The 25,306-nt window shown below is 36.2% G+C and overlaps 1 protein-coding gene across 1 annotated transcript in view; it reads right to left on the minus strand.

The window, feature by feature from the left end:
- Positions 1–25,306, minus strand: part of SPATA17 (spermatogenesis associated 17) — a gene marked incomplete at its 3' end in the record, with an annotated part of 145,774 nt that overhangs the window by 83,736 nt on the left and 36,732 nt on the right. Inside the window, exon 5 of the mRNA XM_039249895.1 lies at positions 22,500–22,603. Within this exon, the coding sequence (XP_039105826.1) occupies positions 22,500–22,603 (104 nt within the window). The remainder of the gene's footprint in view (positions 1–22,499; positions 22,604–25,306) is intronic.

Raw genomic sequence — 25,306 nt, forward strand, 5'->3', positions numbered from 1 at the left:
TAAAGACGGTAATCAAATGGTATGTATCATTCCATGTTATAAAGTTATATATGGATTATGTCATTAATTACTAGCTATGGATAAGTAAAGGATTGTTTCTAGAGCAAAGACTATGTGCTGTATTTTAGACACTCTAGTGTGTTATTATCTAAATTCTACCAAATTAATTGCTATAATTATTGTATCTTTACATATAAAATGATTCTACAGAGAAAAAACTCACACGTATAGTTAACATTACAGACCAAATTGGTTCTCAAAAACTAAAATGTGATTTCCTTTACATCTCAGGTTGTTCCTTACTAAAAGAGCCTGTCAACTAGATACAATTAGATATGGCCAACCTACTATAATTTAGTTGGCTGAAATCAGAATATTATACTTTTAAAATGAGGTTTATTGAAACGTTATCTTTAGGTAATCATATTTATTCTCCTTATTTACACAATATAAATGGTTCTCTACTTATGTCCTTGAAATAGTGAACGGGGACACCATAGTATGAAAAAGTGGTCTAGCTGCTGGAGTTCATAAATTTTGTTCAGCTTTGGATGAGTTCAAAGAATTGCCATGTAAGAAAAGCCTTACAGAGGGAATTTATCTGATTATGGCAGTAATAATTACCCAGCTGTTTATTGCAGATAGAGAAATAATTCATGTAGGCAATAGGCCGTGGTGGCAATGACACTCTGCATTTAGTAAATATGCAAACTGTTCACTTCTAATTAACCAAGCTAGAGGATGCCCTTATTAAATGTATAAACTAAAAGTGCCTTCCTGACAAGTGATGAATTGTTACATTGCACAAACTCTTGCCACAGAATTATTGGAGTGAACTTGGGGCTTAACTTCATTAAGAGATCTTGTGGGATAGTTAAATGAGGATGGACAGCATAACAAGGCTTACCTGACAGCCAATGATATGTTAGAGCTTAATGGAATTGCACCTTTTCTTCTGTCCTACTTAGTTCAGATTCACAAGAGATAAATTGTGAAACTGAAGTTAATTTGAGTTCAAATAATAGAAATAAATGAAATAACATGACGACCCACTTATGGACACAACCTGACAAGTTTACCTACCAAATGAATCTATGAAACAGACACTTTTTATTATTCACACAGCTTTCATATAACAAAATCAGAAAAATCTACCACTCTTTTCATTAACTTAAAATAATATGTTCAATAAAAATAGTTTTATTGACTAGCTTTAAAATATTTCTCAAAAAGGAAATGGATGGGCTTTATTAAAGAAAATGAATACAATGCAGACATTACTCTTAATATTAACCCTGAATGAGTTTCATTTAATTTTACCAAATAAATAATTGTGAAATCGTTCATTGTTTATGTTCTATGCTTAGCCTTATTTTAAGGTAACTCTTCATTCTTTATCAAACATTGGAAAAAATATTTCCAACCCAACTAAGGATCCTATGAAAAATATCACTTAGAAGGAGGTCCTGGACATAATGAAAAAAATATATATTTCCATTTGATTTGTAGAGTAGGTAATAATATTGACCTCACAGACTTATTGTGAAAATTGAAGGAGATAATGAGAATAGAGGGCTTAGTACAATATTTGGTATGCAATAAGTTCTCAATACATGTTAGCAATGTATAATGTGCTTGAAAGACAATGGCTCTATTTGATTAAAAAAATAATTCCTAGTGTCTTCAATGGAAGAGTCATTCTGAGATCTGCTAAGACTCTACAGTTGCTCTTTCACCTACATCACACAGGCTCTGCGATTATAAAATGTGTGAACTGGCCTTTCAAATAGTATCAGAATATTACTGTAAATGTTTAATTATACTCTTATTATAAAACACAAAACAACATATAAAAGATGTATTATATATTTTAAGAGAATCAGATTTTGTTACTATTGAAAATCTAATCTGACTTCTCCAAATTTATAATATTTAACTTAGTTAACAAATATTTATGTACTAAAAAGAATACATGACCCCATATTCAAACAATGTATGCATTCACACATTTACTTATATACAAATAATTTTTATTAAATGAATACTCTATGTCAAGAACAACAACAGGAAAATTGTCAATAGCAATATAAAGATAAAACTTTCACCTTTTTAAAGAAATTTTTCTTTCTTTTTTATTTTTCTTTTTTTATTGTTTATTTATTTATTCATTTATGAGAGAGAAAGAGAAAGAGAGAGGGAATAAGTGGCGAAGGGCAGAGAAAAAGGGGGACAGAAGATCTGAAGCCAGCTCTGCGCTGACAGCAGAGACCCTGAAGTGAGGTTCGAACCCACAAATCACAAGAGCACAACCGGAGCTGAAGGCAGCCACTCAACCAACTGAGTCACCCAGGCGCCCTCTAAAACTTCCATATCTTAACAAGAAAATACTATTATCAAGGGTCAAAATAAAATTGCTTTAAATAAGAAAAAATTCATATATATATATATTCCAAAAACTAAAGGCTGTATAAATATAAAACAACATAGGCTCCACAGCTTGAAGAAAGGATAAGATTTCAAAAAGTTAAGAAATGACACTTAATTTAAGGAAAGCATAACATAATAGCTAACACTGATAGTGTGAGATAACTAATACATAATTAAAATAATTATGTGCGGCTTTCTAGGAAGACAGTGAATGTGCTCTTTTGCCTACAATCTGTTCCACAATCAGCCAAATGAATAAAAAGAAACAAAAGTATAGGCAAAAATTAAAAAAGGGAACAGTAACAACTCCCATCATAAACTGAGGAGAATAAGTAGGAATTGAATGAATGAAAAATATTCAATTAAATTCATATTCAATGAAATTTAAACCACAAAGATGGGATATTTTCCTTATCACAAAGTCAGTGCAGTATGTGGGAAATAAGTGAACAAGTCTGAAGAACTAGTAAGAGCTCCAACCAAGAGAGATACAGATAGGGATAAAGGAGAGAATTTGCAGCCAAGTAATTTCTTTTGTTGTTGATCACAGCTCCTGATTGAGTTGAGAACAGGTGGCAAATCTGAGTTGGAGGAAAATGAGGAAAAGTAGCCTGAGAGCTGCTGAGTAAAATGAACTCAGAAAAGAAGAGTCTATGAGCAATGGAACCTGACATTGATCTTGCTTCATGAAACCAATATCCACATTCAGGACTTGGGAGGGCAGTGTCAAGAGCACAACTTTCCATTGCTCCAGCTTACCCTCCACCCTTCATCAGATTGTTGAATTACTGAATGAGGAAACCAACCATCAATATCTAGCTGAAGCACTAAAAAAGGTACAAAAATTCTGAGACCCAATTAGAGATTTAAGTAAAATATAAAATTACTCTGTCAAAATATATTGCTTTCCTATATGTTAAAATCATAATAGAAAAGCTAGAAAGATGGTCGAGTAAGAGGACCCCAAGCTCACCTTGGCCCACAGATACAACTAGGTAACACACACACTGGTGCAAATCACCCAGAAGATGACCCAAAGGCTGGCACAACAAGCACCACGTGAAAGGGTAGGAAGAGCAGAGATGCAGTGGGGAGCCGAACCAGCCCACTGTGCGGGGGAGGAAGCCACAAGCGAGGAGAGGGGAGAGAAACGGACTACCATGCGGGGAGACTGTGTGGCTAGGAGCCAAACTGGCTTTTGGAGCCAAATTTTGTGAGTTCTTAAAACCAGCAAAACTTAAAGTCTGTAATATGAAAAATCAGTGGGCTGGGTTCTGGGAGGCCAATAGGAAGCTGAGAACCCAACCATAAGGAGATAGCACGACAATCTCCTTGAGATACAGCTTAGAAGCAGCACTTTGAAAACCACATGGGGCATACAGGGGGAGAGTTATTTACTCAGAGCCTGTCTGGGAGGGGCAGTTTCCCAGGGAAAATCCTCAATGGACAGAAGAGCAGGCAGGTGCCATCTCCCCTCCCACAGCCCCACATTAACATAGGGCCCACTGCTGTAACAAGCACAGCACAGACATTAGCTATCTAACTTGCTTATATCAAGTGTGAGCCCCCTGGGCTTCAGGGGTCTGCCCCTTCCAGACAGGTCCTCCTCAGCTCCATCTCTGCAGGTCACAACCCCCAAGAAGATTACAACAAATCTTGCCACCAACACATCTCCGGACACACACACTTTGCTGAACTTTGGTTCTCATGATTCTGGTGGCAGGCCCCACAGAAGACCTACACACCTTGTTAAAATTGTGTGCCCCCACCCATGTGCACTTTGTGGAGCCACCCCAGGGGCCCAGTCAGGTGGCAGCTATAGTGGCAGGTCTCACTTTGCAAGCAGACTCCTGGGCACCTCATTAAGATGGCATATCCTATCCACACTGGAGACCAAACACTGCCACAACAGGCAAAGAGATCCAACACAGGCTACTGGACTGAAGGAAAAAGCATCCAGGAAACAGTAGGCAACAACACATATAGAAGACACTCCTAATGTGCCAGATTTTGGTGAACATAGGACACTGCACTACAGAGCATTCAGGACCTCTTCTTCATGAGGCCAATACTTTCAAGAGCAGGAGACGTAGCTGACTTTCCTAGAAAGAGAGAGTTAGATAAAATGAGGGAATAAAAAATATATGTCCCAAATGAAAGAACAGGGCAAAACCACAGCAAGAGACCTAAGGGGAACAGGTATAAGTAATTTAGAATTACTTTAAATAGAGAATTTAAAGTAACTGTCATAAAGATACTACTCACTGGACTTGAGAAAAGAGTAGAAGACATTAGTGAGACCCTTACCAAAAAAGAACCAATTAGAGATGAAGAACACAATAAATGAAATTAAAATGCACTAGACGGAATGCAATAAATAGCAGGCTAGAGGAAGCAGGAGAACAAATTAACAACCTGAAGGACAGAATAATGGAAAATAATCAAGCTGAGAGGGTGAAAGGGAAAAATATGTAAAATGAGAATAGACTTAGGGAACTCATTGAGTCCATCAAGCATAATAACATTTGCATAATAGGGATCCTAGAAGAATAAGAGAGAGAAAAGAGGGCAGGAAATTTATTTGAAAAAAATAATAGCTGAAAACTTCCTAATCTAGGGAAGTAAACAGTCACCCAAATCCAGGAGGTCCAGAGATACCCCAACAAAATCAACCCAAGCAGGTCTGCACATAGTTATTAAAATAGTAAAAAGTAGTGACAAAGAAATAAATTTAAAAGTACCAAGAGCAAAGAAGGCAGTTACATGCAAGTGAAACCCCATAAGACTATCAGAGAATTTTTCAGCAGAAATTTTGCAGGCCAGAGGAAGTGGCATGATATATTCAAAGTGCTGAAAAGAAAAAAATCTACAGCCAAGAATAGTCTATCCATCAAGGATATCATTCAGAATAAAAGGAAAGATAAAGAGTTTCCCAGACAAACAAAAGATAAAGGAGTTCATGACCACTAAACCAGCCCTACAAGAATGTTAAAGGAAATTCTTTGAGTGCAAAGGAAAAACCATAAGTAAGAGTGAAAAAAAAAAAAAGTTGGAAGCATAAAAACAGTAAAAGTATATCTGTAAAAAGCAGCCAAAGAAATACCAGAATAATAGGATATAAAGTATGACCCCACATCCTTACAATATGGTGGGGAAAGGAACAAAGGATGGGTTCAAACTTAAGCGACCATCAACTTAATATAGATTGCTATATGCAGAAAATGTTATATACAAACCTAATGACAACCATAAATCAAAAACCAGTAACAGATATGCAAAAACTAAAGAGAAAGGAAGCCATGTATATCACTAAAGAAAGCCAGAAAACCACGAGAGGGAAGAGCCACAAAAGTTCAGAGAAGAATTACAAAAAGAACCGCAAAACATGTAACAAAGTGAAAATAAATACATACCAATGGATAATTACTTTGAATGTACTACCATCGTAAGACAGACACAGGGTGACAAAAAACAACAACAACAAAAACAAAAAACAAGACCCATCTAAATGCTCCCTACAAGAGACTCATTTCTGACCTGAAGACACATACATGCAGATTGAAAAAGAGGGGATAGAGAAACACTTAGCATGCAAAATGGAAGTCAAAGGAAAGCCTGGGTAACAATACTTATATTGGACAAAATAGACTTTAAAACAAACACTGCAATAAGAGAAGACTTGATCACTTCAATAAATACAGAAAAAGCATTTGACAAAGTAAAACATTCATTCGTGATAAAAACCCTCTACAAAGTCAGTTTAGAGGGAACAGACCTTAACATAATAAAGATCATGTATGAAAACCCCACAGGTAGCATCATACACAATGGAGAAAAAATAGAGTTTTTCTCCTGAGGTCAGGAACGAGACAGGGATCTCCTTTCTCACCACTTTTATTCAACATAATACTAGAAATTCTAGCCACAGCAATCTGACAACAAAAATATAAGTAAAAGTGACATGAATTGGTAAGGAAGAAGTAAAACTTTTGCTATTTGCAGATGACATGCTACTATACATAGAAAACCTGAAAGACTCAATCAAAAAACTACTAGAGCTGATAAACAAATTCAGTAAGGTCACAGGATATAATCTGTGACTAATAATAATAATAATAATAATGATAATAATAATAATCTGCCACTAATAATAAAGTGGCAGAAAGAGAAATTTAAAAATTGCATTTACAATTGCAGCAAAAATATTAAAATGCCTAGGAATAAACTTAACCAAAGAGGTGAAAGACATGTACTCTGAAACTATAAAACACTGATGAAAGAGGGGCACCCAGGTAGCTCAGTTGGTTAAGCATTTGACTTCAGCTCAGGACATAATCTCACTGTTCGTGGGATTGAGCCCTGCATCAGGCTGTCTTCTGCCAGTGCTGAGTCTGCTTTGGATCCTCTATCTCCCTATCTCTCTGCCCTGCCCTGCTCATGATTTTCTCTCTCTCTCTCAAAAATAAACATTAAAAAACACAGAGATGAAGGAAATTGAAAACAACACAAAGAGATGAACAGATATTCCATGCTCATGGATTAGGACAAATATTGCTCAACTGTCTATAGTACTCAAAGTAACCTACAGACTTAATGCAATTCCTGTCAAAATCCGAATAGCATTTTCACAGAACTAGAACAAACGATCCTAAACTTTGTATGGAACCACAAAAGATCTCAAATACCCAAAGCAATCTTGAAAAAGAAAGCCAAAATTAGAAGTATCACAATTCCAGACTTTAAGTTATATGACAGAGTTAGAGTAATCAGAACAAGTATGGTATTGGTACAAAAATAGACACATAACAAACCCAGAATTATATGGTCAATTAATCTTCAACAAAGGAGGCAATACTATGCAAAGGAAAAAAAGACAGTATTTTCAAGAAATAGTGTTGGGAAAACTGGACAGCCAAATGCAAAAAAATGAAACTGGGCCACCTTCTTCCAGCACACACAAAAATAAACTCAAAATGGACTAAGGACATAAATGTGAGACCTGAAACTGTAAAAATCCTAGAAGAAAGCACAGGTAGAAATTTCTCTGACATTGGCTATCCCAACATCTTTGTAGATACGTCTCCTGAGGCAAGGGAAATAAAAATAAACTATTGGGACTACATCAGAATTTAAAACTTCTGCACAATTAAGGAACCAATAAAAAAAAAAAAAAACCTAAAAGGCAACTTATGTAATGGGAAAAGATATTTGCAAATGACATATCTGATAAAGGGTCAATATTCAAAATATATAAAATTTATACAACTCAATATAAAAAAAAAGCAAAACAACAAAGAGTCCAATTAAAAAATGGGCCAAAGACATGAACAGACATCTCTCCAGTGAAGACATCCAGATGGTAGGAAAGGAATAAATAAAATAAAAAACTCAAGAAATAACAAGTGTTGTCAAAGATGTGGAGAAAAAGAATCCTCCTGTACTGTAGTGGGAATGAAAACTGGTACAACCACTGTAGAGATGGTATGGAGGTTCCTCGAAAAATTAAAAATACAAGCACCCTATGATCCTGTAATTGCACCACTGGGTGATGACGCAAAGAATATGAAAATGTTAATTTGAAGGGATTTATGCACCCTATGTTTATAGCAGCATTATGCACAATAGCCAAATTATGGAAGCAGCCCAAGTGTCCATTGATAGGTGAGTGAATAAAAATGTCACACACACAGACACACAGACACACACACACATACACATACACACACTGTAATATTATTCAGCCATAAAAAAGAATGAACTCTTGCCATTTTAAACAACATGAATGAATCCAGAAAGTATTAGAGTATTATGTTAGGTGAGGGGGACCAAGATGGCTCAGTCAGTTAAGTGTCCAACTTCGGCTCAGGTCACGATCTCATGGTTCATGGGTTCGAGCCCCGCCTCGGGTTCTGTGCTGACAGCTAGCTCAGAGCCTGGAGCCTGCTTCGGATTCTGTCTCCCTCTCTCTCTGACCCTCCCCTGCTCACGCTGTCTCCCTCTCTCTCTCAGAAATAAAGAAAAAAACATTTAAAAAAAAAAAAAGAAAAAATAGCCACAGCATCTTGTGAAAACAAAATAGCCACAGCATCTTCTGAAATACCAAAATAGGTATTTAAGCCATGTAATACTATACAGGATTATAAACAGAGAGATAAATCAGATGATATCAACAGTCAAGAGATATACCTGAGTACATGTGACGACGTAGTATGTGATTAGATGACACCAGTGATAGTTTAATTATTTAATAAGTACTATTGCAATAACCTGTTAGCCATTTAAAAAATCTTAAGCCAAATTTCAAATTTACTCCTCATATTAAGTAGATTCCACTGGATTCAATATTAAAAGTTACAGAAGAAACCCTACAATACCAAAAGAAATATGGGTGACTATTTTTAAAGTCATGCAAAGAAGAAACCATAAAAGAAATTATAGATAAATATAATCATAGAATAAAACCGAAAGGTCAGCATGTTTTAGCTTCAAGTCATGGGCAGTCCTATCCATCAGGTCTGGGTATCTCTGTCAACTAGACTAACTTACAAATTATCTTCCTTCAACACACTCAGCTCTCAATGGTAGAGGAGGACTGAATTAAAGACAATCAAAACCTTTCATTAGGATAAATGGGAAATGGGCAAGAAACAGTAGTTACTGATCCCTAGCAAGTATTAAATCCTTTTACACAGGTATAGTGAGGAGTCTGCATTGGTGGGGTAGTTCCCTGTAGTAGACAAATAGAATATTCCTGGTCTACCATACTCCATGACCACACATGAAGTAGGCACTGGAGAAAATAAACTTCTTGGGGACTGCACCACTGTAGTGGCCTACTAAGAGCCTCTTGGTACAAATTTAGGAACCTCATGAATGCTTGAGGGTAGGCTGCAGCTGGCCAGGTTAGAATTCCTTTAGCAGCAAGCACCCTTGACAATATAGAAGGCTTCTGGTTTCTTTGCTTCTGGTCAATTTCCATGAGCAAGTAACCACAACCAAGGACCTTGCCTAGACATAGTTTTCAGGCCTACAGATTTATGGTCCTAGATACTGGCTTCTATGCTCTGCTACTTACTCAATTTTAGCAGCCAATGCTTCTATTCATCCAAAACAATAGAGTGGGTTAGGAAGACAGCAATTCATTAATCTGATAAATTTTTGTAACTTGGATTTTATTCTTTAATTGTAATAAATTTGGCTAGCATATAATCTGATTCTGATAATTCCAATATACTAAAGCTTTGTGATCCTGTTTTGTTTACTTACTTACTTACTTACTCACTTATTACTTCTCACTCATGATTTCTTGTTTTCCTAAGTCCCTGGTACTTTTACTATAAAAGTCAATGCATTTGAAAACTGATTTGTAAGAATAATTTTAGGCCTAGAATTATGGCATCCTCTCTTAGAGAGGCTTTTCATAAGATTTTGCCAGGTTCCTTGGTCACTATTACTCTTGTTCAAATTCAAGACTTGAGATTCCCTGAATCATTCAGATAAGTGGCAGTCTGACTGCAAATCTCTCATTAGACTAGTTTATTTCCACTTACCTACCCAAAGGTTAAGAATTTGGGGATTTTCAATGAAAGAACAGGGGGATGTTAATCAGAATTCCTACCTTTGGTTGCCCTGACATAGAATTTGTTTTACTCTTGATCCTGTAAGGCTACCACAAAGTACAGCTCTTCCTTCCTTACCTCCCTCCTTCTTCCTTTGCTTCCTTCTTTCCTTCCTTACCTCCTTCCTTCCTTTCCATTTTGTTTTTAATTAGGCATATGTTCTTTCAGATAAGCAAATGACTTCAAGGCAAAAGCAGCTTTGACTGTAGACTTATACTTCTGATTTCTCATCTTTCATATTTTGGCAAGCAAAATACCATGTTGATAGCTCTTGGATGCTTAGCTGTCCTTATGAAGATGGTTGGTCTGAATTACTTAGCCATTATCAGACAAGATAATATCTTTATTCTGATATTTGTCTTGGGCTCCCTTGTCTACCAAGGCCTGGTGGTTATCTCTAGCTAAGGTCCTAATATACCTAGCCACTGCTAATTATCACATCAGTTTGAGGTACAGGCCCAGTTGGGTTTCACAATATCACAAGGTTCCAAGATTCTCACTAAATACACGCTGCACACAGAGAGCACTTCCCTTAGCAAAGCAGTACAACCTTCCATCTCTGTTTGCAGATTAGCTATGTCTAGTCCAAGTTCATCTATTTCTCACAGAAGTTGCTGAAAGAGGTAAGGAGAGACCATACACCAATACTGTGAAATGTACCTACTACTTCAATTAATGTCACAGCCTCAATTGTTAATGATCTGTGTCACTTGGTAGAACAGATGGGATTTGAAAATATATTTAACACCACAAAATAATGTGTTTTTTCTGAGACAGAGAGAGACAGCATGAGCAGGGGAGGGTCAGAGATAGAGGGAGACACAGAATTTGAAGCAGGCTCCAGGCTCTGAGCTAGTTGCCAGCACAGAGCCCGACGCGGGGCTAGAACCCACGAACTGTGACATCATGACCTGAGCCGAAGTCGGATGCTTCACCGCCTGAGCCACCCAGGTGCCCCTAATAATGGTTTTTAATCTGACACAAAATTGCCTCCAATAGTCAAATTCCCATTTAGTTCTATTACTTTTAATACTTAATTTCATTGGGCATGACCAAGTCATATGGTACTTCTGCTGCAAGAAAGTCTAAGAAAGTGAGTTTTTCATTTTCTAGCCCCAGCAGCAGAGAAGGCAATTCATTTATAAGAGGTTTGTAATGGCTTTTAAGTGAGCCTATTGATGCTATAAGTCACAACTAGCAATAATTCAAACGTACAAAGAGGCTCTTTGTTTTGATTTAAAAAAAATACTGAATTTAATTTCCAGATCTACAATGACTTAATTGTATGTGTTTACCCAAATTTCTTAAACTCTGAGTTTTAGTTTTCCATCTTCAAAATATAATAATATACAACCCCAAAGGAGTTTTGTATAGATAGATAACATACAAAACAACAGGGACACAATAGGTGCTTTGTAAATATAATTTACTGTGATTAGTCTATTTACTGAGTTTGCCATTGCTTACAATGTCTAAATTTGGCCATATAAATTTTTAGCTTGATAATGATGACATTTCTGATTACTACATACCAGATTGATGTTTCTCTTATTGTTATTTACCAAAAACACATAGATATGCTATACCAACAGCTAGAAATTCTTGATGAGCCTATAATTAAATACTTCTTTTGTTTTTGTTTTGCACGACTTAGGCAACTACTCAGTTGTAATGCTTTTTGTCTACATTGCGCTTGTGTCTAAAGAGGAAGTTATTACCAAGTATGTACCCAATACTGATAGACTGGGCATATTCCAGTTCTCATTGCTTACATTAGTATTTTCCCCTATTAATTCTGACTTTAAAATGAAGTTGGTGAAAGTTCTGAAGAATCCATATGTGACAGCATATGAAGGCCAATACCAACACTACTCTGTAGGTTTTTATTCTAGTAGTTCCTGTTTTGATTTGGGGGGGCTGCGATGTTACCAGTCTGAGAAGATATGGTGATTTCCTTCATGTTTCTATTTCTTTGTTAATTAAAGCACAATTTGAAATGTGCCGCCTAGATAGTTTAATGTATTAAGGCTTCAACTCCAGAGAACTAGAAGTCTATTTAGTATTGTGTTTCCCTGATACACAATCTTAAGTGATCTCAATGTTCTTCAGTTTTGTCGTTAGCCTAATGCATTTGTTGACTCTGTGTGTTTTTATTCCAAAGAAAGATTACTTAAAGAGTATAATGGTGGTCACATTGAGGGTCCCACATAACCATTATAAGGATGAGAGATTATGCTCAATTCTTTTGAATTGAGTTTCCTAGAAACTAGATGAATATTCATAAAAATCACTCAGCATTTTTTGCTTTATCCTTGAAAACAAATGCAAATTGGCAGACTACAAAGACAGCATTTAACACAAATATTGATATAAATATTTTGAAACAGCAAGCTGTTAGCTGTGAGTTCTGGATGGTGACCATCTTCACTGGGAATAAACACTGATAGTTTAACAGGAAATACAACATAGAGGGGAACTCTGAGTTTTAGAAACCAAGAATTTCTCATTGTTCAACTGGAAGTTGTTCACATATAAATAATAGCAACAGGCAAATAACAGAAAATCAGTTTTTAATATGCCAAGTTAAGGGTGTGGACATATGGATTTCAGAATGACTGAGGAAACTAAGCACACAGCCCAGTCCACACCAATACAGCGGAGCCGCTCAGGGATCCTGAAAGAACTGGAGGCTGTTCTTATACGTGTGTCATTTCATAAAAACTCAAAAAAAGCATTTTAATAGCTGTTCCTTCTCTACACTTGATCTTGGCCAAAAGGCCGAGAAGCGATAGCTGTTCCTTCTCTGATTTAGTGTTTTGGCAAGCATGTCAATGAATCCAAGAATTCTTAAATATTAAAATTAGAATTATGGTCCTATTAATGATAAATCCATACATCATTCTTCTCCAAAATTATGAAGGACCCAATTTAGTGATTTGACGGGATGTTGTCACCACTGAGAAAACTTTTTCTACCTATGGGAATGAGGAAGCCTTTATGTTTCAGGAGTATATATTTCAATAATGTATTTAGTACTATAAATGTTTTTAATTTTTATGATAGACTTTAGATTGTGGGTTTTAAATACATAATAATAATGTATGCGTAGATATTTACATAAATCTTGATTTATATGTATTATCATATCCATCTTGGTCACAGTATGTGATAATTTTGTACCATATACTTTATGGTGAATACCTTATGACATAGATTAGTTTCATTTAAATTCTTCTAGCAGTTTAAAATTTGTAACATTCAAAGTGCTTATTTTCAAAGAAAATAAATTATAAAAAGATATCACAGATCCACAAAATAGTGAGTTTGGCCCACGTGAAAGAAAGTGAAGAGATGTCTTCTCAATAAATCTGTATCATGTCTAAAGAAAATGTGGTCTGTTTGGAACAGGATGATGGAGAAGCCAAAAAGGGCAGGCTCCAGAGGAAAGGGGACTTCTTGAATTCCCTAATGGGATAGAATGCCTGGAAAATAATGGCAGATATAATTTGCATATAGGGCAAGAAGAAAAAAAAATAAGAAAAATAAAAATTAATAAAAAATGGGATAAAATAAATATATTCATCCTACATTAATTGCCTTTATAAGGAACTCTACTTCTGTAATCATGATAATGTAAACACTGAGACTGATTTATCTAAAAATAAATGGAAGTGGAGATGAAAAGAATCCGAGAGTTAAATCCTCATTTACTATGTGAAAGTAATTTAAAAGATCAGATAAGTATACAGTTTAGAAATAGATGGTGTAAAAAGAAATAGCTAAAAGAAAAATGTGGTTAAAACTAGGAATCTAGTAAGGATATGACAAAGCAATTATTTTATCTATTATAAATATTTGGTAATAGGTAATATATTTAATAAAATGCATGTATTATATTGATATATTTTACTTTTTACTTTAAAAAGGTAAAATAAATTTTTTAAAAAGATAAGTTTTGGGGCACCCGGGTGGCTCAGTCAGTTAGGTGTCTGGCTCTTGATCTCAACTCAGGTCATGATCTCACAGTCTGTGGGATCGAGCCCTGTATAGGGTTCTGCGCTGGTAGGAGTCTGCTTGGGATTCTCTCTCCCTTCGCTCTTCTCCTTCCCTGCTTGTGCTCTGTCTCTCTCTCTCTCTCTCTGTCTCAAAGTAAATAAATAAAACATTAAAAAAATAAGTTATGTATTCATCTGTTGCATCTTTCCCAACTTTGTACTATGCTCCATTTTTTGCTTTTCCTTCCAGCTCTCTGAAAGACAATTAGACATGATTTAATGTCACAAAGTTACTGATGATTTATATTTACTCAGCAATTAATGTTTCTATAAGTTTATTTATTTATATTTGACTTTAGAGAGACAGTGTAAGCAGCAGAGGGAAATAAAGAGAATCATAAGTAGGCTCAGTACAGAGCCTGACACAGGACTTTAACCCACGACCCTAGGATCATGACCTGAGCCGAAATCAAGAGTTGGAAACTCAACCGACTGAGCCACCCAGGTGCCCCTCTATAAATTCTTTAAAATACACAAGGTAATAAAAAAAATTTGTTTGTTTTCTTTGACTTAAAAATAGCCAACTATAAATTTGAATGTTTTTTATAACATTATAGGGAATTACATGTTTACAAACATTTGCTTTTTTTCTACTTTGTTCTTCATAATAATAGCTGTTATTTGTTGAGCGTCAAGTATATGATCAGTGTTTCATGTACTGCATGCCTCACAGAAATTTGGCAAAGTAAATACTGCTGATGAAGAAACTTAATTTCTATAAGATTAAGTAACTAGCTCAAGTTCACACTACTAGAAAGTAATGACTAATGACTAATACTAATGACTAATGACTAATACACATCAATCTGCTTCCAAAGTCAATGCTCCTAGCTACTCAGTTCTTAAAATTGTTAGCCTACAACTTTCATGAGGTACCCAAGAGAAATGGAAGCCTATGTCTAAACAAAAACTTGTATATAAATATTCATCACATCATTATTCAATATAGTCAAAAAGTAAAAACAACTCACATGTCCATCAAATGATAAATGGATCAGTAATATGTGGTTTATCCACAGAATGAAATATGAATTAGCAAGAAAAAATAATGTACTGTTACATGCAACAAAATGGATGAACCTTGAAAACATCATGCGAAGTGAAAAAAACCAGTCACAAAACAAAACAAAACCACACTGTAAGATTCAATTTATATGAAATGTGCACAAGAGGCAAGTCTCTAGAAGTAACTAGCAGATTAGGGGTTGCCTATGGCTGAGTGAGGTTGGGAAGAATAGGGAGGTGACTACTAAAGGGCACAGAATTTCTTTTTAAGATAATAAAAATATCTTAAGTTGATTGTGGTGATAGTCGCACAACTTTGTGGATATACTAAGCTCTACAGAATAGTGCACTTCAAATGGATAAACAGTATGGTATATGAATTGTATCTCAATTGAGCAGTTAAAAAAATCAAAACAAATAAATATATCCTTTAAAAAAAAACTCTCATGATACTTTAAAAGATAGGTAAAGAATAATAGCCATGAAAATCTTTCTAGCCAAACCATGCTATACAAAATCAACATGCTGAAAGACTTTGATTCACTTCGATGAATGACAAATTTACATTCAAAACAGGGTTATGGTTATAAAGTATTAACCACCAAACACTACATTGAAAAAATAAACTTGGGGGAATATATTACTTCTAGCTTAAATTTCTGTCCATAAAAAGTCAGTTTTCTATACTCCAAGCTAATAATGTTTTATTAATGCTAGTAATCAGTAACTCTGGGGCTAATTTTTAATTTCATTCTATAATTTCCTTAGTCATAACCTGGGGCAGCTTTTGCATATCAGCCTAGATATTACAAAGGAACATGTCTGCCAATTGAAAATTAATCAATTCCATTTATCTTTGTGATAAGTCCACTCTTAGTTACAAAAATATAGTTTTGTATACTTATACATAAATTTTTTATTAACTATATAATAAATAAACTATTTCTAGTAATAAAAGAGCAGATAAACTAGAGTTAAGCCTAATGTTGTCTGGCTACATAATTCAAATCAAACATATTCTGATGTAGGGGCACCTACAATTGTAGGTAGCTCAGTTGGTTAAGCATCTGACTTTGGCTCAGGTCATGACATCATGGTTTTTGGGTTCAAGTCGCATGTTGGGCTCTGTGCGGACAGTTCAGAGCCTGGAGTCTGCTTCAGATTCTGTGTCTCCCTCTCTCTCTCTCTCTCTGCCCCTCCCCCACTCATACTTTGTCTCTCTCTTTCAAAAATAAATAAACATTAAAAAAGCATTCTGACGTAAAATACATTTTATTAACTTTTTGTTCTATAAATTTTACCCTATCAAAGATAAAGGAATGCACTAGGTCTTTTCTTTTAGAAAACCAGAAACTATACATTTTAATGTTGGTATGAGAAATCAGGATACATTATAATTGCTTTGATACAATATTTAAGTTGAAATATAGTCTTGAAAAGACATCACTTAAAAATACTGCCATAAGTAAATGTTAGAGTTAACTTTTGTCCAAGACAAACTGCTGAAAATTAACATGTTTATTGAACAAATTCAATGTGTAAGACACTACGTGGAAAGCACGCGGTTAAGAGGACCTCCAACAGTCCCCATTCTGGTATTCATCCCTGTGTGTGATCCCTGCCTGTGAGTGTAGGATGGACCCAGTCTCTTGCTTCACATGAAGAGAAGATAGCACAACTGATGAGATGTCACATCTGATATCAGGATATCAAGGGAATGTGGCTTCCATCTTCATGTTTTCTTGTGTTCTCTTATTCACTTGCCAATTTCCATGTTATCAGCTGCCCTACAGGGAAGTGTACGCAGCAAGAAAGTGAGGGACACCAGTGCAACAGCCAGAGTAGTTGAGGCCCATGTAACTGAGGAGCCTCCCCAGTCGAGCTTTTGTATGAGACTGCAGCTCTGGCTGAAACACACAGGAGACCTTAGCCCAGGCCAGGAGCCCTTCCCAGACTCCTGGCTGACAAGATGATGAACAAATAAGTGTGCATTATTTTTAGCTACTTCATCTGTAATTTGTTATGCAGGAAAAGGTAACTAGAATCCTGATTCTAATATTTTCCAATGAAAAAAAGAACAAAAAACTGTAAAGAAATAATCTCAAAAATATATCATATGTCCTTCTATGAGAAGGAAAAGAACACTATCTCTATAAAATTAGTGACCTCGATGATGTTTTTAATATCCAACAGTCTATTTAAATATAACTATTGTGAAAAATACAACTGAACATGCGTACCAACACACATATGTAATCCTGCTGCCGCTGTTCTTAAAAGTGACATCTACTCTGATGTTCTCAGAAAGGCATTCAGACTCCACTTCACATGGCCTAAGATGCCCTTTTATGGTGTGGTTCCTGCTCAACTGTCTGGACTTATCTTTTAGCTGATCTTTCTATTGTCTTCCATGTGTCAACCTCAGTGAGATTTCCCGTGCTATTGTCCTAATTTCTGCACAACCTTCAGGGTTCAGCTTCACAGCCTCTGAGAAATGTCCCTCGCCTCTAGGATCCCCTTCCTACTCTGACCCACACTAGTCACTTTTGCCATAGATGTTCCTCTTGTGTGCTTCCTCTGTGGTACCCTGTAGCATGCTTTCCTTATATTTATAAAACTCTTATGTAACAGAAAGGAAAACAAATTGTGATTTATATTAGAAAGTTAACAATATATTTCTAATTTTGAGATAGTGGAGAAAATTTATCTCTACCCCTTCCACTCTTAACCTTCTGTAGAAAAAGAAAGGCAATAAGAAAATAAAAGGAGGGGCGACTGGGTGGCTCAGTTGGTTAAGCATCTGATTTCAGCTCAGGTCATGATCTCATGGTAAGTGGGTTCGAGCCCTGCGTTGGGCCCTGTGCTGGCAGCTAGCTCAGAACCTGAAGCCTGCTTCAGATTCCATATCCCCTCTCTCTCTGACCCTCCCCTGCTCACATTGTCTCTGTCTCTCTCTCAGAAATAGATAAAACATTAAAAAATTACAAAAAAAAAAAAAGAAATTACTTAAAAGAAAAGAAAAGGAAACCCTGTCATCGGTAAAATGAGAAACACTTAAGCGTGATACATAAGAAGAAGGGCCACCAAGAGGAGTGGAAATTCCACCAGGATTAGAGATGCCATGGAGATAAGATACCTCAAGATGCAGATTTGAGCCCAGGACTTCCAGGTGCAAAATTCGTAAAGATAGGTGGCATAACCTGAGGAAAAAAACCAGGAATGCCCTCCTTGCTCAGAATAAGACTGTAGAGCAAAACTTGACTGTGTCAGTTTTCCCGAACCATCCCCCAGGAGTGGCAGAGAACGTAGGACGAAATGAGGAAATGCACAAGAATGCTGTCTTTGCTGCAGACCTCTGAGAGAGAGGAAAGCATAAAAAAATAAGCTGTCCTGCAACTGCCAATCACTGTCAAGCAAACAACAAAAGCGAAACCAGTTCACATTCATGGAGACACATGCATGTTACCTGCGGGGCTATCCTCTGGGCCAAGGAGACCTCCTAGCACCCACAGAGCACTCTTTCGGCCCTTCCCCCAAACCCCATTCCAAAACCCTAGAAACTTCCTCAAAGTGGTGTCTTTTTGCATGTTTGTGAGATGACTAATGCATGCTAATGAGGATGAGGGCGAGCTACCAGAGGAACCAATCATGTGATTAGAAGATTGGGACTTTTAGCTCCGCCCCTCTGCCTCTGAGGAGGGGAGACATTAGAAGTTGAGTTGATCATTAGTGGTCAAAGATTTAATCAATCATATTTACCTAAGGAAGGTTCCATGAAATTTTCTTTCTTTATAGAATTCAGAGATTTTTCTGGGTCGCTGAACACATGGAGGTACCAGGGGGATGACCGGTCCTTTGCATTATGCAATCCCTTCCACCTGACTGTTTCTGAGTTGTGTTCTTTTATAATAAGCCAGCATTCCAGTAAATAAACTGTTTTCCTGAGCTCTTGAGTGGTTCTAGCAAATGACTGATCTTCAGGAGGAGGTCCTATGAATCTCTGATTTGTAGCGAAGTTGGACAGCAGTTATAGGTCACCTGGGAACATACCATTTGCGACTGACATCTGCAGTTTGGGTGGGGATGGGGAGTGAGACACTCTTATGGGACTGAGCCCTTCATCTGTAGGAACTGATGACATCACCAGATAACTAGTTTTAGAACGGAGTCACATTGTAGGATACTTAACTGGTACCTGAGATTGCCTGGCATGCAAAGCCCACACATTTAGTGAGTACAAGTATTGAGCATTGAGTACACGGAAAACAGAGTAGCCTTTTTCCTTTTCAATCACCATACCATATGATCACTCAGTTAATCTGATAAATAGAGCAAAACCCTGATAACAATACCTGTAAATTATAATACAAGAAAGGAAATTATAACTAATCATACATACAAAAGTGAATGTAAGTATCCTATATAAAATATTGATATAGTTACTAATAAATCAAAAGAAATAACAATGGCTTAGAGATATTCCTAGCACACAATGATGGCTTAATATTAGTATATCTCCTCTGTTCCTCCCAGTTCAACAAACCGCTCCACCTTCTTGTGCAGGGCCATTCACGTCCCTGAGATGCAATGGGGAAGGTCAGAGTGAACAGATTTGCCCATAGTGGGTGCCTGGCCATAGGGCTGCTTTTAACTCTGGCAAAGTGGATACTGTTGCCATCAATGACCCCTTCATTGACTTTAACCTACATGATCTACCTGTTCCAGTATGATTCCACCCATGGCATATTCAGTGGCACAGCCAAGACAGAGACTGAGAAACTTGTCATCAATAGAAAAAGCCCAATCTCTATCTTCCAGGAACAAGATCCTGCCAACATCAAATGAGGTGATGCTGGTGCTAAATACATTGTAGGGCCCACTACTGCATAGTAATATCTTCACTACTGTGGAGAAGGCTGAGCTTGAAGGGTTTAGCTAAGAGAGTCATTTTCTCTGCTGATGCCCCCATGTTTGTGATTGGCATGAACTACGATAAATATGTCAGCAATGCCTCCTGCACCACCAACTGTGTGACCCTCCGGCCAAGGTCATCCATGGCACTGTGGAATAATTCATGACTACAGTCTATGTTGTCACTAGCACCCAGAAGACTGTAGGTGGCCCCTCTGGGAAGCTGTGGTGTAATGGTCAAGGATCTGCCCAGAACATTATCCCTGCTTCTACTGGCTCTGCCAAGATTGTGGGTAAGGCCAATCCAGAGCTGAATGGGATGCTCATTGGCATGGCCTTCTGTGTCCTCACTCCTGTCAGTCATGTATCTAACCTGTCTTCTGGAGAATGCAAATACAATGACATCAAGAAGGTATCTGAAGGCCTCCTCAAGGGCATCTGGGCTACAATGAGGACTAGGCTGTCTCCTGCAACTTTAACTATGACACTCACTTTTCCACCTTTGATGCTGGGGCTGGCATTGCCCTCAGTGATCACTTTGTCGAACTCATTTTCTGGTACAGTAATGAATTTGGCTATAGCAACCAGATAGTGAACATTATGGTCCATGTGGCCTCCATGGAACAAGAGTCCTCTGGACCACAAGCCCTAGAGAGAGCACAATTGGGCGAGACAGTCTTTCAACTGTCAGGGAGTCTTTGTCCCAGCTCATCCCCTAGTATGTGAGAATCTCTCAACCTCTATGTTGTTTTCATGGCAGACCCCCCTAAGGAAGGGAAGGGGCTTTGAGAGCCGTATTGTATCACGTAAATTACATCAGTAAGGTACCCTGTAACTAACTGGCCAACAATTTTATTTATTTAAGAAAAATGCATTTTATAACATGTCAATAAGTCAGAAAGGAAAAACAACATGTATGATTAGATTAGCAGATAATGCAAAAGCATTTGCCACAACCAGCTTAAAAACACTTAAAGTAGAAAAAAGAATAAGTCTGTAGTATGGTAAAGAATATCAGACTAAAGCTAATTGTCAGTACTGATACACCAGGTATCCTTGGTAACTAAAAATATAGACAGTAAAACCAGGGAGAAGATAAGGATGAATGGAAATGATTTCTTGTCCAATAGAAAACACAGACCTTTTCAAAACCTGCCTTTCACTTATTTGTCTCTTCGAGGACCTTCTCCTACTCAGCAATGGGACTAGGGTGAAGTAAGAGAGGCCTGTCCAGTGTAAAATTTAAGGATGCCATCTTGGATGTAAAAGTACAATGTTGGCGCTTGCACGACCCTGCCGGGAAGCACCTCTTCAATTTCTGTGCCTTAAGAGCCTTACTTGTCTTATTTTAGTCCCAGCCCCGCTCAAATTCCCTCTCCTGCATATTCTGCCAGTTCCTTCTCCCCTGACAGGCTCATGCCGGCCATTTGCAGAGAGCCAGCCCCCCATCTCCAGGACTTTGGAATCAAGTAGCAGTCTGCTGTGGCCCACGTTTCTGAGATTTCCAACTTCTCCAACTGACCAAATCCTGATGCAATCCTCTCAAATCTTCAGTGCTTTTTCCAAAGAAATCGACTTCACAAAGAGCCAACACTTAATCTCCAAAGACCAGATCCTCTTCTATACACAACATATCCCAATTTAAAAGTTGGAAAAATCAGTTTTTAGATATTTCTTATATATCGCGTTAGGGTCTCAGGCAAAATCTTATTTTAACAATTTATTGTGCCACTGTTCTCTCTAGTTCAAAGAATTTTAAGAGTAAAAGAAGATAATGCATATGAAAAAAGTTAAAACAACTACACAAATTGCAACTGTTATTAGTTATTCTTTCCTTTTTAATCTAAAAGTATTATAAGCTATGGTCACCTATACATTATTAGAATGGAGCATATTACAAGAGGAAAAAACTATGTTTGAAGGTATATGAAAACCTAATACTTAGAGCTTTGGTAAAGTTGATTGAATAGTGTTACAATAGCTTTACTTTGCATAAATCTACAAAAGACATCATCCTATGACCTAAATCCAGGTGCTTTCTATGTGTTCAAAGAAATAAAAGCTGACAGTAGTAAAGCAGTTCATTTTAATTATGCTCCATGGTGTTTTCTCCTTTGAGAGGTTAATTTCTTGCTATTAAACATATTCCTCAAAATACATCTGAGCCTTATCATATTTAAATGTTCATCTATGGAATCATTTTACAGATACATCCATCTCAAAATGAATTAACTTTTCTGAAACTATTTTGCATAAAACCAAGATAGGCCTACTGTACACATAAATAATCTATAGTCATGAGTACAATATATTTTCAAATATCAAAACAATAAATTTTTAAGGTAAGTAGAACCATCATCTCTATCTTATCAATAAATTTCTACCTAAAATATCACTGAGTTCCAACAAGTATTTTGAAGTATGGTAATGATCAATATCTGTTAAGTAACCTTTCTAAAATTTTCACTAGTAGACCACTCACCTAATTGCATCATTGGTCTCTGAAACAGCTCTCAGGTACTGCCTCAAATAAAAATAATTAAAGCAGTATTTCCGAATTCGATAGCCTCGCCATTGCTTCTGAATCTATTGAGGTAAACACAAAGATAAAATATACCCGTGAACATTTTTAGGGAAAACATTACTAGGTCTTGAAAATCAAGGCAATGATGGAGGATATCTCACATCAAATAAAGTCTTAGGCTTTTCCACTTACATAACAGTATATGTAGTTGCAAATGGAAATTGTACTCAGATTTATTATAAAATATTAAGAAATAGAACATACTTACTGGTTATTGTAGTTTAAAATATTTATAATTTTTCATAAACACTATATGTGAAATTACCTACTGAACAATTAAAAATTTGCTTTATCAATCTCTACCACTTCTATTTCCTGACCAAATGGAGTTTTTAATTTTTCATAATCCACTGGCTTGAAGATTGTATTTGGTCTCACTGAAATCAATTTTCATATGGGCTTTTAAAATTTCCAAAAATCTTTAAACAAAATGTTATCTTACATCTTCATCATGACATTTCAATGGTTCTTTAGCAGTAACGACAACTACCATTTATTGAGTTTTTATTTTATGTGAGGCATTATTCTAAGAGTTTTGCTTTTATTTGGCCATTTAGTCTTTAGAGCACTCTTACGAGAAATATTCTTATCTTATTTACAGATGAGGAAACTGCTAAAAAGAGAAGTTGTACAGTTTCTCCATAACTGCATGGCCATTGGTGATGGGTCTAGGAATTACACCAGGATGCCAGAGCCCATTCTCCAAACCATTACCTTACAGGACTGGGCACACACTGGAATGCAAGTGTCAATAAATGAACGTTTCTGTTGAAAGTACCTAGGGTTTTTTGTTTGTTTTTAGATGAGAGGCATATTTGGGGGCTCTAAGAGAAACCACTTAAGTGGGCTACTCGATGTCTTAGTATGCTCTAGAAATCATGAGAATCAGCCTCCTTATGTTTTATCTTTGCTAAGATAATCTCTATCGGAAAAACTCAAAGCAAAAAAAATAATAATGCATAGATCTTATTTTTTGGAAAAAAATAAACAAGCCAAAACACCTCAATTTCTTTAAAGGAGAGAGAAAGAAGAAAAAGGAAAAAACGAAAAATATTAACTTAGCCTTGCATGAATACTTAGCCTCATTCCCAAAAATGTTACGGCAGTTTACATGTAATTTTGAATTATTCAGATTTTATGAGTGACTGTCTTTTTGGATATGAAGTCCTTCCAATGTTTTGCACAGCCAGCTAAGCTAGGAACACACACCTGCTAAACATTATTTAATAGGAAAGGGTGATTAATTTAGATACTCCACATTTGTCCATTGGGTTTTATCCCCCAGGTCTACGTTTTTTAAACTAAATATGTTGAGCTTAAAATTTTTTTTTATAATTTGAATGCAAGATCAATAAGAATAAACAGGAAAAATGTTTTACTTGAATGCTGTATTTTTCTGTGTTTTAAAACATGACCATTTAAAGGGTATTTTACAACCTGCAATACAGCAAATTTTAAGTTCGGAAGAACTGGTTTAGTCAACCTCCCAGTATGAGAATGACTACAAGAATTGAAGACATGCAGCATAGCTTGTTAAGAACAATGGAATCAGAGATAATAATTCTAGAAAGTAAAGTAGAACAAACAAGTAGAACAGCAACCTAGTGTAAAAATGGTATAAAAGGTGTCTTTCCAAATATTTTTCAAATGATCTTATTTTAGAAATTCATGAAATAAGAAAAGTCAATTTTTCTAAGGTTATATGCTAATTTTAGAAACTGTGTCCCTCTAATTTGACCAAAATTATATCAGAGCCAACAACAAAAGATGAGGAATTGATACAAACCACTTTCCTAATGAAAAAGAATAATCAGTTGGAATATGTATAAGTATATAAATCATACATGCAAATAAGTGAATATTTTCCTGGCTCATCTAATTTAATCATTACAGTATTATTTTGAGGTAAAGATTATTATTACTTTCATTTGATAGAAGAGGAGATGGATTCCTAGGCTAAATGATTGCCTACAGTCATACAGAGAGTTGGATAGCTTCAAATATTTCACCATACTTTTATTGTATGTACAGTAATAACTGTATTAAAGAAGAGAAGAGTTTCAAACAATAGTACTGACACAAAATCCATCATCGGCAATAGAAGTGACTCAGGAAGAATGGGAAAATATTAGAATATCAAATAGTGTTAAGGAAGGAACTATTATAACCTGAAAACATCATTAAATTCTAAATAAAATAAGATTAAATGTGCCAGAAAATATAAAAGATGCATGCCGGAGTACTGAGAAGGAAAAAGGAAAGCTGTTGATTTATAATTAGGTCACACTAGAGTGGTGGGTACCCATTCTGAGAAAAGAAGTCTGAAAGGACAAAAATAAAATTGAATCAAAAATCAATGCCAATAGGAAGGATACCTAAAGAAGCCAGTGCCATGGGCTTCTTCCCACTTTCAAACCAGGCAAATACTAGAATCAGCACCAAACACTTCCAGACTGTCCACAGTTGCTATGTTCTAAGGGTATCTTCCAATATTCAAACTCCCTAGACCTCTACTCCAAGGCAGGCTAAAATTCTCCTTCAAGACAAATCCTTTTATTCACAATTGGATATTAAAGTAAATACTGAGCAAGTAATGGTTAAGTCATCCACATTAAATTATAATCAATCTTTAAATGGCTTTGTTAGCGGTAGTAGGTAAAAGTAGAAACTGGTTGCTGGACTGGTGAAGACACTGCCATCCAGTG

Source organism: Hyaena hyaena, unplaced genomic scaffold (genome assembly GCF_003009895.1).
Source record: "Hyaena hyaena isolate Hyena2069 unplaced genomic scaffold, ASM300989v1 scaffold_349, whole genome shotgun sequence".
Classification (NCBI taxonomy): Eukaryota; Metazoa; Chordata; class Mammalia; order Carnivora; family Hyaenidae; genus Hyaena; species Hyaena hyaena.